The sequence below is a fragment of the Carassius gibelio genome, chromosome B24 (genome assembly GCF_023724105.1).
Source record: "Carassius gibelio isolate Cgi1373 ecotype wild population from Czech Republic chromosome B24, carGib1.2-hapl.c, whole genome shotgun sequence".
Classification (NCBI taxonomy): Eukaryota; Metazoa; Chordata; class Actinopteri; order Cypriniformes; family Cyprinidae; genus Carassius; species Carassius gibelio.
Genome location: NC_068419.1, coordinates 9063429 through 9081530, shown reverse-complemented (window position 1 = coordinate 9081530; position 18102 = coordinate 9063429). Strand labels below are relative to the sequence as shown.

The window sequence follows — 18102 nt, the reverse complement described above, 5'->3', positions numbered from 1 at the left end:
TTTGGCCTTTTTCTTCACATCTGCATATTTTATTTGTCCCATAATAGTAAATAGTAGTCTGAAAAATAGTACATTAAATGGTACGTCGTCTTTATTTAGATTATTTAGATTAAAATGGTGAACAAACAAACAAACAAATAAATAATTCAAAAGACAAAAATGATTCTGGACAAATAAGAGCATCAACCAAGTAGTATAAATTTAACAAATGAGAGATTAAAAAATTAAATAAACTTAATCGTAAAAACGTAAAATGTAAACATACAGATAAAGAAACTAAAAATAAATAAAATAACTATGACTTAAAAACAGACATAATAAACAATTAATAAAATAATAAACAGTTAATAAAAGAATAAAAGGAAACCTTAATAAGCAGAGAAAAGAGAATTTAACAACAATAAGTGTCGAAATAGTTTGAGACTTTTATTTTGACACAACTATAATTCCTTCGTAACGCGTTTGGTCGCTAGGTTCACTCAGCCAGGACTCAGAGTTGGTCAATAAAGGGACTCAGAAGAGCTTTGTGAATGATTACTAAACGCTGCGTTTACAGTTTTAGATAAACTAAACGCCTTGCGATATTTTCTAGTATTTTAAATATCGTAAATTACAAGTAACGTTAGTACTGAACATACTTTGTTATAGTTAATCCGGACGTAAAACCCGACTCTAGCTATGGCTGGCAGTAGCATAGCGATGAAAACATGGGAGCTGTCAAACAGCATGCAGGAAGTTCAGAGTATTGATGAAATATATAAGTATGATAAAAAACAACAACAAGAGATTCTGGCAGCCAAACCGTGGACTAAAGAGTGAGTTTACCACACCATCCGAATCTATTCCTCTACAAGAGGCTTCGACTGATGAATAACAGTTCTCCATACTGCTTTTGTTGTTTACAGCCATCATTATTTTAAATACTGCAAGATATCAGCATTGGCACTGTTGAAGATGGTAATGCATGCCCGATCTGGAGGAAACCTTGAGGTGATGGGACTTATGCTGGGGAAGGTGGATGGAGAGACCATGAACATCATGGACAGTTTCGCTCTGCCCGTGGAGGGCACTGAGACGCGGGTCAATGCTCAGGCTGCAGCCTATGAATACATGGCTGCTTATATAGAGAATGCTAAACAGGTACACTAACCCATTTGCACTGTCTTTGCTTTTAAGCTTTATACTGCGGGTACATTGCATATGTTGAATCTGAAGTTTTTCTGTGGTGCAGTGTGCTACTAAACTATACATGCATTATATATATATATGATACTCATCCAAAAATATCTAGCTAATTCATTTATAATTAATATGCATAATCTAATGTTAACTGAGAGTCTACATGAAATATATGCACTAATACAATTTCACATCACAGTACCACTTAAAATAAATCAATAAAAGCGCAAGCGTGATTTAAAATAATTAATAAATGGTGACTATTCACAGAAATCACAACATACACGAATTATGTATGCTGCGTCTTCGTGTTATATGCTATACTCATCTAAAATATTTTACTTCTATAATTACTACACATTACGTTTTTATGATCTAATATCAAATGAGAGCTTATATGGGATATTTGTACTTAAAAAGATATTGACCACTTAACAAGACCATTTGAAATTAATTATTGGTTATTTAAAAATAGTACAAATCAGTAAGTAAGTGGTTAACAGTCATAAGAACTAAAATAAATATGTATTGTGTATGCTGCATCTTGGTGTGATGTGCTGTATTCCTCTAAATGTTTTACTAATACTTTTAGAATTATTATGCATTCAGTTTTCATAATGTGACTACATGGGACAATTGCATAAAAATGTGTTTATCAAAAAAAAGATAAAAGATAATTTAAAAAAATGGTAATTAAAAAGTAAATAGTTAACAGTCACATGAACTAAACTATACATTCATAGATAATTTATGCATGAACTCCCCATGACCACCATATGATATGATGATATATTAGTAATTCTGAAGATCATAATTTCTGAATTCATTTAGGTAGGGCGGTTGGAGAATGCCATTGGATGGTACCACAGTCATCCTGGATACGGCTGCTGGCTTTCAGGCATAGATGTCAGCACTCAGATGCTCAACCAGCAGTTTCAAGAGCCCTTTGTCGCAGTAGTGGTAAGAGCTGTTAAAAATGTTAAACTGGATGCTTGTTTTGCATTAGGGCCGATTTTGCAAAGTCCTCTCTAAACCCTGTTCCCATCAATCTCTGAAGACAGAGGCGGAAAATAGCTCAGCTACGAAATTGTTAAAGTATCAGTTTAAATTCAGTAATATCACTGATCCGTAATTGACCCCTAAAATACAAATGAGTTTGGTGACATTTCTGCCGTGGTGTCTGATTAATGGCTGTTGGCTTTGTAACTGAATACATTATACAGTTTACCCGTCGCTGCTATTGCTTATTTTGTGCTGAGGGCAAATAGCGAGCTGGTGCTCATAACTTTCACTTGCTAAACTGGCAGCTCAGTGTTTTTATTTGTTAGATTTGACTGAACTGTTTTGCTTATTACAGTCCTTGTAATTTTTCATCCTTCTCAGATTGATCCCACAAGGACTATATCCGCAGGGAAGGTCAATCTCGGAGCGTTCAGGACATATCCGAAGGTAGGAAAATTTTTTAGTAACCGTGTAGTATTTCATATGTATGTGTCTATTCATTTATATGCGTTTGATAGGAGTTTTCATCACATATTTTAATTTTTAATGCTAGGGTTACAAGCCTCCAGATGAGGGTCCATCTGAATACCAAACGATACCACTTAACAAGATTGAGGACTTTGGAGTGCACTGCAAACAGTAAGCTTTTTTATGCACTTATTTATACTGATTTCATTTTATTGACTTTGCTTTAAAATATGGGAGATTTACCATGAACTGTTTTGTGATTTTTAGGTACTATGCTTTAGAAGTGTCTTATTTTAAGTCTTCCCTGGACCGCAAACTCCTAGAGCTGTTGTGGAATAAGTATTGGGTCAACACTTTGAGCTCCTCCAGCCTTCTGACAGTATGTACTGTCTTTTATTACATTATTGTATTTCATATAGCAATATGTGCAGAAATCTTGAGTCATTTTAGAAAATGTAGATATTTAACCTTTGTGCTTGTGCTGAAAATATTTACACCTAATTTGCTGTAAAATTTAAAATTACAAAATTGGTTATAAATCTCTCATTATGCAGTAAGCACAGATTTTGTATTTCTTTGTTTAGAACTGACTGTTCATAGGTTCATTGATCTGAGCATGGGTATTTTCTGTGCTATACTCCTCAAAAAATACTTTACTAATTGTTTTATAATTATAATGCTTTCAGGTTAAATTAATTGAGAGACTACATGTCATATTTGCACTGATTGAAAATTGGCATTATTTACTCATTCTATACGCTTCAAGATCAAAGAAACCTACAATCAGTCAGTTCCGAAGAGAAAGACAAAACTGTTACAATCAAAAGAAAACAAGTTGGTAAAAAGATTGAATTCAATATTTAGTCATAAAATAGCGTAGCAAGATATTTAAAAGTTATTTTTTATATTCCTGTCATTTTTGACTGGGGACACTGAAGTGTAGCAATGTGGAAAAATTTGCTAAATATTTTGTGAAAAAAATGTTAGCAAGTTGTTTAACCCTAAATGAGCAAAATAAGTATATTTTAGTTCAGTACAGTAACATTATCTTGCATTAACCAGAACAGGATTCATCTGTTTGTCATTGTACTGTTATCTCTATATCTTGTTTCTTGTTCATATAAAAATATTAACGTAATTGTTATCGTTATCATCCTGAAAATGTTTTGGATTCTGAAGGGTACAAGTATTTTATGTGCAGGCGATCAATAATATGACAGGCGTTTGTTGACAACTTGTGTGCATGATTAATATGTAGATGCTGCTTTTGTTTCCCAACCTATTAGTTTTGAAAGCTTGTCATTGTTGATTATGACTTTGTTTAACACATGCAATGGGCTGATGACTATCTAAACAGCAGCCTCAGAGCTCTGTTAGAGATAAATTGACTACTTGTCAAAAGTGACTTGCTTCACCGTGGAAGAAGTGTTGTCAGTGATTACGTGGTCACCACAGACTGAGATCTTAAGACACTGAGTCTGTCTTTATTATGAATCCTCGTCTGGGCAGTGTACATTCTCACCTTCTGCAAACGCTAGAAACCTCATTCAGGAGGGTTCAGCAAGCAATTCAACAACCTGCTTAATTGATTATCAGTGGAATGCATGCTGTGAAGGTTTAAGTATTGTTGTGAAATTGTGAAATTAACCTAGAGCAAGAGGAATTGTGTTGTTAATGGCTCTTGCTCCTTCAGAATGCAGACTACACCACTGGACAGGTGTTTGACTTGTCTGAGAAGCTCGAGCAGGCAGAAGCTCAACTGGGACGAGGCAGTTTCATGTTGGGCTTAGATACTCATGATAGGAAATCTGAGGACAAACTTGCAAAGGCAACACGTGACAGGTAAAACAATCCCTATCAATTCAGTATTACATTTTTCCATTCAAAATATATTGTTATATGATAGTATAAATAAGTGGAAATAAACAGGGTGTTGCAGGAGGGTAAATTTGTGTCATTTGAGTATTAAAAATATAATATCGACTTCACATTTATTCATATTTATTTATTTAAAAAAAACTAACGTCACATTTATTCTTTTCTTTTTTAATTTTTCTTCATGAAAGATTATTTATTTACTTATTATTTCATTTATTTATTTTTTATTTCACATTTATTTATATTTATTTTCTGTGAGCTTATAGATGACTTGTTGAGTGTCTTTTTAGGCGCAAGGGTCCCCTCTTTTTGATTTGGATAAAAACATGATCAGACATCTTTCTTTGCTTTGCAGCTGCAAGACAACCATTGAAGCAATTCATGGTTTGATGTCCCAGGTTATCAAAGATAAACTCTTCAATCAAGTGAACACATCTTCCAACTGAACTTGGAAGGATCTGGAGTTAGATAACTTCACATGCAGTGTTTGCTTAGTTATGTGTTCTTTCGTTGAGATCCTGCTTTGAAAGATTCAAAGGAATTCTCCTGTAGGATTGTTTGCATCATTTATCATTTGTTTAAACAAAGAAATAAATGTTGTTCAGGTTGATTCGTTGACAGACAGTAGGTGTTTCTTTGCCTCATCTTAATTTACTTGCAATTCATTTTATCACATTTTCTGCTAAAGTCTCGTCTGAAATCATAACTCGCCCAGCTCATCGTCAAAGCTGTCCTTTAGATCAAGACAAATGAGTTTTCCTTAGTGCTCAGACATTTGAAATATATTCTCCTCTGGGTTCAGTGTGTAACATGGTACAGCACCGTTCCCATTTCCCACAGCTTGTGTCGGGAGCTGTAACAGCAGTATTCAACATTTATATTTAACAAAAACCACAGTGCTCCACAAGAGGTCATTTTCATATTTGCCAGTCATAACATTACATAATGGAATAACAAACTCAACGGCCCAAAGATAAACACAGCTTGGCATGGCCGCAGCGCATCTGTCAGGACGACCCTGTGCAGGTTGTCTCTGTGTTGTACACAGTCCTTCAGGATTCGGAGCGTTCCGCTGTGGCCTGTCACTGATGCATCACAGGAACAGGAGCCCGATACAGTGGAGTCTATTCAGCCCTGCGTGTCTGCTCTTTATCGCTGCAGACACTCAACGCCCGTGTGGTTTCATCTACACACATGTGCCTGCATTTTCTTACAGACAACAGTGCCGACTTCATATTCATGCACATTTTTGTACACCACATCATTGTACTAATTTTAAGATTTTCTGTTGTGTTCCGGAAAGCATCAGTCTGTTCAATTATGCACTATGCAATTTGTAGATTTTGGCCTGAAGTTGTAGTGAGAGTGTGTGTGTTTTTTTGCTCTTGTGATGATATCCAATTTTTTTATTCCATAGAGTATTGAATTAATTTTAATTTATTGAAAATGTATTCCTCATTAGGCCATCCGAAATGTAGTTTGTTTGTTTTAAAAAATCACTTTTTCAACAGTGGATCATCTTAAGTGAATGGGTGCCATGATGAGAGTTCAAACATCTGATAAAACATCACAATAACCCACAAGTAATCCATTCCAGACTAAAAATGTATCATGTGGAAAGAGGAAACAATTAAAAAGGTCTTAATGATGGATTTGTGCATATTAAAAAAAAAATGCATATTTCCACAAATTGATGGACTAGTGGTGTTATTTGTTTTGTTATTTGTCAGCTGTTTGGACTTTAATTCTGATGGCACCCATTCACTGAAGAGGATCCATCGGTGAGCAAGTGATGTTATGCTGCGTTTCTGGCTGAACTATTCCTTTAATTCATTTAATCCTCTACGGAATAAAACACTGGTCGTCATCACAAGCAAAAACATTCTTGCTGCAACTTCAGGCCAAAATCCACAAATTTGATGACCTGAGAGCGAGTACATTTTTAGAAAAAAATTATTTTTGCATGAACTATTCCTTTAAAATCATAGTCATCAAAAAATCCTATTCATATGTTCCTTATTTCACCCATTTGAATTACAAATTAATCTTATAATCATCACCGCATAAGCATTTTTTTAATACGTGCAGTAAAGAATAAGGAGCAGAAGAGTATAAATGAGTTGAAATATAACTAAGCCTAAGTATATTATGATTTCCATAAGTGAACTAACATCAGTGAAATCCATTAACTCAATTATAAAGTATGTTTTCAAGAGTCTTCTAAAATTTATTGGAATTCCACTTCATTTTCTGAACCCAAAGCAAACGTTTTAAAATAATAAGTATTATGAACTATGATTGATATTTGATTAAGTGAATATATCTGAGTGATGAGAACAGATAATGGGCAGTGGCTGTTGTTCACAAGGCTAATGTTTAAACTAGCCTTTGGGACCAATGACCTCAAGATATTTGGTAGCATTGATGTTTTCTTTGGACCATAATAATCTCATCAAGCATGGTAGTGAGGAGGTGAAACGTGTTCAATGCCCAGAGGAGAGTCTGAAAAGGGCAGAACTCCCCCTCTGCATCCCTAAACCAACCAAAGCAACATTTCCTTTCTGCCAAATATTCTGCATACATAAATGGAGGCAAGTCTCAGGAAGCACATTCTTCCACCAAATAAAACAATGCATGGGTCACCGCAGTGACTCAGTTCACCGAAGCCACCGCACTTCTCTAAAAATGATCTGCATTATTAGGGACAGCAGTTTGAGGTTGCAAATTTGGGGAAATGTGTGGTTCTACCAGCTGAAGTTGATAAAACATGGTTTCTGATTTCAACAGAGGGTCTCGTCTACTTTAAGCCTCAAGGGTGGCCAGAGGTTTTGGTTAAATCCTAGTTTTTCATTTCCAACAATTGTCTTTCTCTCTTCAGTCCTCTAGACACTAGTTTTTTAGTGTGTAATTTAACCTCTTCATTTTATAATTTTTTAAGTTGGTGCCAATAACCTCGTGGGCAGTGTGCCGACACATAGCACCATTGTGCTTCGGGGATCCCGAGTTTGAATCCTGGCTGGCGGACCTTTCCCAATCCCGACCCCCTCTTTCTCTCTCTCCCACTTTGCTTCCTGTCTATATATTGTACTGTCCTAATAAAAGCAACAAAAAAGAGAGAGAGAGAGAGAGAGAGAGATGGATTTGTTTCTTAAAAACCTGCAGCTTTCCTCAAAATGTTAACTGATGAACTGAAATCATGTGGCTTGTTGTGATGTTTTTATCACCTGTTTGAAATAATTCTGAAAGCACCCATTCACTGCAGAGGATCCATATATGAGCAAGTGATGCTATTCTAAATTTCTCCAAATCTGTTCTGGTTAAGAAAAAAGCTCATCCTCATTTTGTATGACCTGATGGTAAATACACTTTTTTGGCTGAACTCATGAATTATTTAATCTAATCCTTTATTGAATAAAACCCTTGTCATCATCACAAGAGCAAAAAAAGCTGTCTCAACACAACTTCAGGCAAAAATCCACAAATTCGATGCGAGAACAAGCTACATTTTTTGAAAACTTTCATTTTTGCATGAACCATAATAATAATAATAATAATTAAATTATATCATAGACCGGTCGTTCATTTGTGTTATTATTATTTAAATTTATTTGAAACATGAATGCTTGAAAATTACTGATAACAAACACATGCGCTATCTTAAATACATTTTAACAACATCTGTAAAAACATTCTTTCAAATTTTCACACAAAAATGCGATGAACATCGTGTTCTAAAACTCACACGGCATTTAAAACAATTAAAAACGTAACTATTTCTGTTGAGAATGCGCTTCGAAACAATTGCGCGTGCAAGTTGACCTTGCGCTCGCGTCTCGTCGCCATGGCAACATCAGCTCTCACTTCCTAAACAAAGCCGACAAGAGAAAAGACTTCAGAGCAGCAAACCACTTTGCGTTTATAGCTGACGACCGTTAATGTATAGGATTTGAGGATTAAGGTAAGAAAAAGTTTCATTTTATTTCTACTCTGTCAGCTGTTCGTAAGTGCCTTTTCTGTTTGCGGTTATAATTGTAGGCCAACAGAAGCCTAATTTGCTTGTCTTTGTCTATTAGTAACAAGAGTGTAAATTTCAATATATTGTTAAATATACTGCAGTATATTATAATGATTGGCAAACTGCTGTCTCCATCCAGTTCCCTGGAGTTTAACCACAGAAAGTTATTGATTTTAAGAGGCTCTCCATGTCATCTCCCCATAGTCTACTGCTCGGAGATCAAGTGTAAAACCGACCTGCTGTCATGTGTTGATGTATGTATTCCCTTTACTTCTGTCCTAGTGTTCAATGTCTGTGTTTGACAGGAAAATATAGAAAGCATTTGGAGTAAAATATCATCCAAGGTCTTTCCAAGGAGGCCTTTCTGGTAAGGTGTTACTGTAAGTCTGGATTGGTTTTATATAATACAGCACGGCAGATGTGCAGGGTCAAGCTTACAGACAATATAAATCTCAAGATGATTGGATTGTTTTTTTTTTTTTTTTTTTTTTTTTTTTTTTTTTTTTTTTTGCAGTTGTTCCTTTTCTTTCTTTTTTTGTGGGGAGAAGAGATCTCCCTTTATGCTAATCTTAGGTCACATGTCCATTTCACCTTTGGCCTTGGGTTCCCACTATTCAGAAATATGTATTTTGACAAAGGTTTAAGGGTCAATTGACTATACTGTCTCTAAAATGCATATCATCAAAGAAATAATGGTCACCTCATCAATTATACCTTATTTAAAGACATTCTTATTAAAATCTACTGAGGTCAGTGCTTAAAATGTATTCGATTATGTTTCTATATGCATTGCTTTAGTGTTTTCTAATAAATCTCCCTCTTCCCTTGACATGCTGTTCTGCAGAAGAGAAATCTATCCTGTGAGATTTTTGCGAACTCGGTCATTATGGTCCGTCTAACAGTGCATCTGATCGCAAAATCAAACAGTTTCTCAAAAGCCTGCAGAAGCGAATCTCTCCAGCAGTATCTGAAGAAGCTGACCCATCTCAACTTCTCAAACAGAAGTATAGAAGACATTGTAAGTCTTTAGTTCAAACATATTAAAATTCCATTTAATATTCAAGTTTCAATTTCAATATTACAGTACAATCAAAATAAACAAATTTATCCAGCATATATGCATTAAATTGATCAATAGTGACGGTAAAATTATATTAATCAAATAATCTTTAAAATGTATCACAGTTTCCAAAAAAAACAAAAAACAGTTTTCAACATTGATAATAATTAGAATTTGATTAAGAATGATTAATAAAGGACTTCTAATGAATAAGAATGATTTCTATAGGATCATGTGACACTGAAGGCTAGGGAAATTGCTGCTGAAAATTCAGCTTTGCGATCACAGGAATTAATTACATTTCAAAATATACAGTAGTAAACCAGAAAACTGTTATTTTAGATTGTAGTAATATTTCAAAATATTATATTTTTATTGTATGTTTGATCAAATAAACGCAGCCTTGGTAAGCATAAAAGACTAATTTAAAAAACTTCAAAAAAATGTATTCCAAACTTTTGAGTAGTATGTTTTCTGATTATTATTCCCCTTTTACATTTGTAGGATGATCTATCAATGTGTAGAAACCTCACAGTCCTCTATCTATATGACAACCAAATATCACAAATCTGCAATTTGGGATTCGCCTCAAACCTTACACACTTATATATGCAAAATAACAACATCTCTTGCATAGAGAACCTCTCATCTCTCCATAAGCTCTCCAAACTGTAAGTATATGATAGTACAAGCATATTAATAAATTCTTGCTTGCATTGAAATTTGAACAGTGACGTTAATATTTTCCATTGAAAATATACATACAGCACTATTAAAAGGCCATGAATGTAACTAGTAATGTTTCTATATTTGAGTTTCTTGGGAGGTAACAGCATCACTGTGGTGGAGGGATTAGATGAGCTGAAAAGCCTGAAGGAGCTGCATGTGGAAGGTCAGAAACTACCCCGTGGAGAAAAGCTGGTCTTTGACCCCCGTTCCATTTGTAGCCTCTCTGTAAGTAGTTCATTGCTTTAACATTCACCTCAGTGAAAAGCCTTACAGAGGGTGTTTCATGGTATCTACAGTCTTCTGCACTTTATATTTAGATTGATATAGCACTATGTCCTGAGAGTTTGCTTGTCAGAATCAGATGAGAGACGTAGGATTCGTGGACCAAGATGTGTATCAAAGCAGTTCTGTGCAAAATTTGATGCGGGTAAAAGAGGTCTCTGTGGCTGCCTCCTTGTCTGACAGATCAACAGGGAGTGTTTACCGCCCTGGCTATGGGAAAACAAACCGAAAAGTTGGGAATTTTGTTTATTTTGATAATTAATGAAATTGCAAGTATAAGTGCACCCAATTTTATCCCTGCCAAGAGATTCCTAAATGCTCTCCTTTTACGAACACAGTGAAATCTTCATTGGCTCACCTGAAGTGGGACTGGTTTTAAATCTAAAGTGCATTATTAATTATATTAATATTGAATTCTTTCAGGAAACTCTGTGCATTCTGAATATCAGCAGAAATAACATTGATGAAATATGGGACTTGGCCCCTCTCCGAAAGCTGACCCATCTTTTCGCTACCGATAACCAGCTACAGGACATACTGGTAAATGTGATTTTTTTTTTCCCATAAAAAAGATACTTATAAAGAATTTTTGTTCTGTCTAGACATGACAAAGTTGTATGTTCCTATGAAGTGTGAGATGATAGAGGCAGAGCAGTGCAAAACCTAATCCTGCAAATCCTTCCAACAGTCTCCAGACTTGCACAGGGTCAGAATTATTCAACAAATCAGCGGCCTGGTCTCCAGGGACAGCTTCTGCTGACAATTTAAACAAGCACAAGTTTTCCTCCTTCCTTAGTGAACTGATTTTCCTCTGAAATACACTGAGTGCCCCTTAAAGCTTCAGTCTTGTATTAAAAACCAATTTGAGCCAAACATTTAGTGAAACTAAAGCTGAAAAGTAACCTTTTCTGGAAAAGGGATTTTCCAGCCTATTGATATCACACATTCAGTGACTAAAAGAAATGGTGAAGGAACACTTTCCGAACGCCTCTGTAGAAAAGCAGCTTGGTAACTTTGTCCAACAGCTCAAAAGACAATCTCAGCAACTGCCACCGATAATAGTGATCCATGTGTCAGAGGAAGCTTTCATGTTTAGCAGATATCTCCTTTAATTTATACAACCCCTTTGCCACTATTGATTCAGCGACGACAGCACCCAAAGGATCAATTCCTCCCTTACACAGTTTGGTCCAATTCCAGTGGAAACATTATGGATTTTTAAAATAGATTATGACAGGCAGTCAGCCGAGTGACAAATGGGTACTGCAGAGGCTGTTAGTGGCGCACGGCCAGACGGTGCAGATAGGGATCGAAGCACTGGTCAAATACAGGTTCATAACTGGCCATCATTAACCCAGTGTGGGGCTGGAAAGAGCCCAGTATTCAGCACTCCCGCGCATGGGAGGGCAATTTGGCGCTGGGCAGTTCCCAGCCAAGCCCTCAGAGTGACAGACCTGACACGATCATTTATCAAAGCCTGAGAGCGCGCGGCTCGCTGGGGTCCCGCTAGAGCTGATTGCACGCGGACTGAAAAGTGGAAGCACTTTAGTTGAGACAGGAAGGCAATGAACAATCAGAGCGTGTCCAGAGAGTATTCATATTTCCAGCCTGGATTAATGTGTCCTTAGATAAACATACACCGCAGACAACATGCTTGAGGACTACTGCCCAGGGGAACTTGTTAGTCACGCAGTCCAAGTGACAGTATTTATTAAAACAAGCTGATGTCTTGTTTATACTTTTTACCCTCTGAATTTTGTTTTTCTTCTGAAAAATTTTCTGAAAACTTTGTCTTAAATATAATGCCCTGATAATTTTTAACCATGCACATCTTCTGTTAAATCTGTGTCGCAGGATTTTTCCAGCATGCAACTACTTTTTTGGAAAGATTTGAGAAGATGATAGTCGTTTACTGTGTCTACTAATTATTTTGTTTTATACTGATTAAAAGTACAATGTTATGCCTTTATTTATGCTTTCAGGAATTAGAGACCGTGTTCAGCCAGTGGCCTCAACTGCGGCTGCTGGATCTGAATAGAAATCCTGTGTCTCACAAACCTAAATACAGGGACAGATTAATAACTGCCTGCAAAATTCTAGGTGAGAAATAGCATCGCTAACTTGTGATGAGTAGGGTTGTCAAATCGATCAATCCCAATTAATTGTGTCCAAAATAAAACTTTTTGTTTACATAATGTGTGTATAAATAAACACACACACATACATGCATATATATATATATATACAAGCACACACACACAAAAGTAAACTTTTTAAACCAATTTTATTTTGGATGTGATTAATTGCTTTGACAGCCCCAATATGGAGTCATTTGACATTATTTATGAATGCTTTTTTTGGCCTTCATTATGTAATTTAATTATTATTATACTTATAATTTATTTTATTATTTTACGTATTAATTTTATTTATAATTTTTTATAACATTTCAGTGATGTTTAGCATTTTAATTATAGTTATTTCAATAACAGTTGTTTTTGTACTGTTTATGAATTTTCTATAATTCTTAAGTGAAATTATACACAGAAACTATGTTTTTCCTGGGATTTAGAGGATCTTGATGGAAAACAAATAAATGAACTGTCTAGGCAGTTTCTAATCAAGTGGAAAGCCTCTAAAGATGCAAAGAAGAAATTAGATGATGGAGAAGACATCAAAGAACAAATCACGAATCAACTTACAAGTATGAATATTTGTTGCAATTTTATTTTCTTTACATTTTTATTCAGTTACTAACAAATATTTCCATTGATGAATTATAGACCCTCAAAATAAATGTTAAATATATTATTGAAGTATGGCTTTACATACTATGAAAAATAGTGCCCTAACCGTTATTTAATTTACTGAATTTCTGAGCTGAGTGCACTGCAATGTCACTTTCATTTTGTTTTCTTAATTTTCCAGTCATTTATAATATCCACAAGATTTTCTTGCTTTTAACACATTTATCCATTTTGTGGTTGTATATTATCAGTATGTGGTTAAGTAAGCCTTGTTTCAGTTTTATGACAATGTGTGAGTAACCCCTGTTTGCTGTAGCTGACTTTCGCGTGGGCCCCGAACATCCCTTTGCCCATGACCGCAGCAGCTCTCTGAGTAAGCCGTCAGAATATGGGAAGCCAGGCGTCACATTTCGGACAGATCAAGTACAAGGAGACAGCAGAGGAAGAAGGTAGGAACAATCAAAAATCTCTGTTTTATTAACAGGACTCCCTTATTCTTTACATAATCATTGAAAAAGAAAAAATTTAAATCAAATTTTAGATATAGAAATAGATTCTGGGATAAATGCTATCAGAGAAAGGTTACATGTTAACTTCAGACATGATGGATAAATGCCTGCTACTTGTCAAGTTGTGTGAGTCTTATTTTTCACACCCATGCAAATAAACAGCTTTCTCCTTTAGACTAGCCTGAGGTTAACCATTGTTCTGCGCTGTGTAATGTGACATAATCTACAGTTGTACTGCACAAATCATTCCCTTTTGATGTCTGATGTCCTAAACATGTTAATCCTATAGTTATCATTTCAGTTGATTTACCAGTGTGTGGCCTCTGAAATGCAGAAATGATTTGTTGATGTAACTACAATAAATATGAACTGAATGTTTCTGTACTTATAAGAGAAAACTGCACGAGCAAGGGCACTAATGTGTGAGTAATAGGAATGATAATGCTGAATGACAGTTGTTTAAAGTCCTAGTTAGCTGTTTACTATGTTATTATAGGGGTCCAGTAACAGAAGGATATTTAGTCATAATTTACAGAAGCGTGTTTTAAAGCATGTGTGCCAGCATTTTATATGTTCTAGGCTGTTTTTATTACTATTAATACAAAATGCATAAGCATGAAAGTCAACAAATATTGTGGGGTACTTTTGTGATAATTTACAGCATTTCATTTATTTAATATAATTCATGATTGTTCTGATGTGTTCACAGGTCAAGAGGGATGTATATTCCAGTGAGGACAGGCAGACTCTGAAAATCTGAAACTACTGATTAAAAACCTTTTATCACTGTCCTTTTGGCTTTATAAATTTGACTCAAAAGTCAAACGCTCACATACACCCTTAGCTTGTCATCTGTGTGTTAGGAGTTTTCTGGAAAACGTTCAGTAAAGCTTTAATAGTTTTATCAAATGTGAATATCTGAGCAGCTTCTCCACTGTGTAAGAATACACTCTCTTGTACACTGCCTATTTTGCATTTTCATATTCTGTTTGAAATTCTGAGATTGTATATCTAAATATTTGTTTGCTTTTAATAAATTAACTTTTCAAGATGCTGAAAAAATATCTTTAAATACCACCATGTTTTGTACATTATTCTTTAGAAGGTAAAGATATATACAATAATGTTATTCATTCAATATAATACAAATAGATTTTAGATTTAATTTTTTCTGGTTACATTATAGCTAAGAGCAAAATCTCAAATTAGATTTTATGTCATTGAAAATGTCTGAAATTGCACACTGTACTACATATGTAGTTTAATTTTCTCTTTTTTAGGTTGGATTATGCTTTTAGTTATTTGGTAATTACATCACCAAACATACCTTCTGATTGGTATTTTTCTTTTCTTTTTTTAATATTTATTATATTTTTAAGTGCTTCAACAAATTAATGCTCCAATCTCACTGCATCCTGCTTTAAATTAGCTAAAGAACTTATCTAATTTAAAGCATGAAATTAGTTAAATAAGTGATTAAAAAAGTTTATATTATAATTGCACATTTATCATTTAGATTCAAAAGGTTTTTTTTTTTCTTTATACTGAGGATTAATTTCAACATGCACATTATACCTACAGCAAGCTTATAAACATCATGGACACTGCGTTCTAAACTGGAATGGTATTTATATTAAATGTAAAACGGATTCTATAATAACATTTAGACATACGCGCTGAATACAGTAATTCCTGCGTATAATATACTAATATCTACACCAGGGTATAACCTCTGAAAGATGTAGAGTAATTAGACAGAGAAGCGTACTTAACCTCATTTGCTCTGGTTCATAATTATTGGCCTGGGGGTAATACTGTTACTTCATCCTTACAAAAACAATGTTTATTAAGAACAGTCTCAGATATACATGTTATGAATAATTCCATTCATTAATTCTCCCACATCTCCGTTTTGCGGAAAACAGAATGATTAATTTAGGAGTCTCACAAGAATTTCCTCAAGCATGCCAGTTGATTGCAGTGTTTAGAGTTTATTTATTGGCTTTGTCCCAGGAAATGAAGCCGATGTCTGCGGCTCAAAATTATAATATCAATATCCCTTTTAAAATGTTAAAGAAGAGTTAAGATCACCGTGCAGACGATCTGATAGAATTTGTTTGGCAGCTTAAAAATACAATGCTTGGGTCTGACAAACCACATTCATGGTCACCAAACAAAGCCAATCAAGAAGAAATGGGTATTTATTTATTTAATAGACAATATTTCATATAAAATTCAAAAGTTGTGGTTTGCAAAGCAACTCTGGGTGGACCGAAATATACTGCCTCTGGCGTCGAAAAATGAACTGTGCCCTCCTACCGACCGATGCTAAGGGAAACACTGGAGAACGGCTCGAGTTGCCAGAGTTTTAAAGGCTTTTGATTAATTGCACCGGAGTGAAACACTTGTCAGCTTTTTGTGTTCCCCGATAAATTAGAGGCTCAGGAGACTTTACGCAGTCATTCAGGTGAGGACAGTGCGTGTGCGCGGACATATATCCGCACCTTCCGCGCGCACCACCACGACTGGTTATATATATAATTTTGCAACGAGAAAGGGACTATTATTTTAAACAGGATTTCTTTGCCGAGCTTTGGAGGTTTCATGCCTTAACGTGTGTTTTATAGGACAGCACTTTTAACAATACAGGTAAGTTTCTTTACATTTTAATAACTTCTCATTGTCTGACTATTGTTACAATGTAACCTACTTCTTAAAATGGATATATATTAAAACGTTATGTTCTCGGCTGAAATTATTTAATGAAAAACTTAAACACTGTAGGCGTCTGTTAGTCTAATATTTCTTTCTTTGACATTGAATGACTCCATGGCCATGAGATTTTTATTTTTATTTTTTTTTAAATCTCATGGCCAGTAACCTGTTTTTCTCGCATATTTGAATAAAAGTGCCTGTTTGGCTATTTACTAATGTGTGTTTTTTTATGTATAATTTTTAACAGGTTAAAAAGTGACTTCAATGGTTGGAAGACAGTCGATTCGTATGGATGGCACTGGTTCTGTGACAGTTATGGATGACAGTCCCGTATCAAGCCCTAACTCGAGCCCCAGTCCTGACACGCTCTCAGCGGACAGCCGGCGCGCAGAGGCCCTGTCCCGCACCAGGGTGGTCCCGTCTAGTGGCCTCTGTGGCAGAGGGAGACCCGCGGCAGCCAACGCAGCGCGCGAAAGGAGTCGCGTCCAGACGCTCAGACATGCGTTCCTCGAGCTCCAGAGAACACTGCCGTCGGTGCCACCGGACACCAAACTCTCCAAACTCGACGTCTTGATACTGGCAACCACATACATAGCGCATTTAACAAGAACATTGCAAGAAGAAGGGATGGAAGAGGACAACACAAAACAAACTGAAGCTTTGAACTCACTTAAAGGAGATGGCTACTTACATCCTGTGAAAGTAAGTCGAGTTAGCCTATATTTTAGAATTAAAGTGAACTCTGACACCGAAAATATTGTGAGATTTTATACATTTTAATTAAAAAAAACATTTGTGTTTAGTCTTAAAAGTTTTGAAAAAGAGACTTTAAGGTTAAGGTCAAGGCTTCTTGAAAATATCCACTTTATTACGCATAGCAATTCTTTAAAACAGTTGACTAAGTGTTTCTATTTGTCGCTTTTTTCTTTTAGAAATGGCCGATGCGTTCAAGATTATATGTCGGTGCCTCTGGACAGTTCCTGGGTAACTCAAATGAAAATCAAGGGGCATCTTCATCAACATCTCAAACATAGATCGTTTGCACATAAGACTTATTGAGGTAATGAAGAATGAAGGTTAAAGTTATTGTTTTAGTAATATTGTTGTAGTATGTAAAATTTAACATGGTTGTTTTACGCGGCAAATTAAATAAATTCATTGAAAGATGATTATTGTGCCATGCAAACAACTGAGTGTCGTGCATATTAATATATCCTAATTATTTCCAATATGTAAATAAGATTAAAATATTAAACAATTTGTGCTCTTGGGTGTCTGCTCAGAATTCTGTTTCTGCAGTTCTGTACTTGTAACTGTCTGGAATTCGTGTGTGGGGTTGATGAGCTGTTATGCTTCAGCTGTCGGCTATGCACTTTCTGTTACAACATTTGCACTAAATGCATGTGTGAACAACCTAACATTCGTCATGTGAAGTGGTCTGTCAGAATCGCAACAATAGCATCATCATTCCCTTTTCTCCTCCCTTTCCTCCTTCCTCTTTTCATTTGAAAAGCACAT

The 18102-nt window shown here is 35.4% G+C and overlaps 3 protein-coding genes across 8 annotated transcripts; all 3 read left to right on the top strand.

The window, feature by feature from the left end:
• Window positions 1–456: 456 nt before the first annotated feature.
• On the top strand, window positions 457–5137 carry cops5 (COP9 signalosome subunit 5). Its single transcript, XM_052595360.1, has 8 exons — window positions 457–815; window positions 906–1140; window positions 2011–2139; window positions 2563–2628; window positions 2735–2820; window positions 2917–3028; window positions 4343–4491; window positions 4883–5137. The coding sequence occupies exons 1-8, from the start codon at window positions 679–681 to the stop codon at window positions 4971–4973; spliced, it is 1005 nt and encodes a 334-aa protein (XP_052451320.1). The 5' UTR covers window positions 457–678; the 3' UTR covers window positions 4974–5137.
• Window positions 5138–8139: 3002 nt separating this feature from the next.
• Window positions 8140–14660, top strand: LOC128013424 (protein phosphatase 1 regulatory subunit 42). Of its 6 annotated transcripts, none has more exons than XM_052596397.1 (10): window positions 8140–8485; window positions 8848–8909; window positions 9387–9560; window positions 10107–10273; window positions 10418–10556; window positions 11037–11153; window positions 12596–12713; window positions 13186–13317; window positions 13677–13809; window positions 14579–14660. In XM_052596397.1, the coding sequence occupies exons 3-10, from the start codon at window positions 9429–9431 to the stop codon at window positions 14619–14621; spliced, it is 981 nt and encodes a 326-aa protein (XP_052452357.1). In that variant the 5' UTR covers window positions 8140–8485; window positions 8848–8909; window positions 9387–9428; the 3' UTR covers window positions 14622–14660. The 6 variants fall into 6 exon arrangements, with proteins under 6 accessions (XP_052452357.1, XP_052452359.1, XP_052452356.1 ...); XM_052596399.1 differs by having other exon boundaries at window positions 8848–8922; XM_052596396.1 differs by lacking the exon at window positions 8848–8909 and adding an exon at window positions 8682–8796 and having other exon boundaries at window positions 8141–8485.
• A 1453-nt stretch (window positions 14661–16113) lies between these two features.
• On the top strand, window positions 16114–17847 carry LOC128013650 (transcription factor 24-like). The gene is made up of 3 exons (XM_052596774.1): window positions 16114–16518; window positions 16832–17286; window positions 17517–17847. Exons 2-3 carry the CDS (start codon window positions 16849–16851, stop codon window positions 17616–17618), a joined length of 540 nt encoding a protein of 179 aa, XP_052452734.1. The 5' UTR covers window positions 16114–16518; window positions 16832–16848; the 3' UTR covers window positions 17619–17847.
• The last annotated feature ends 255 nt before the right edge of the window (window positions 17848–18102 follow it).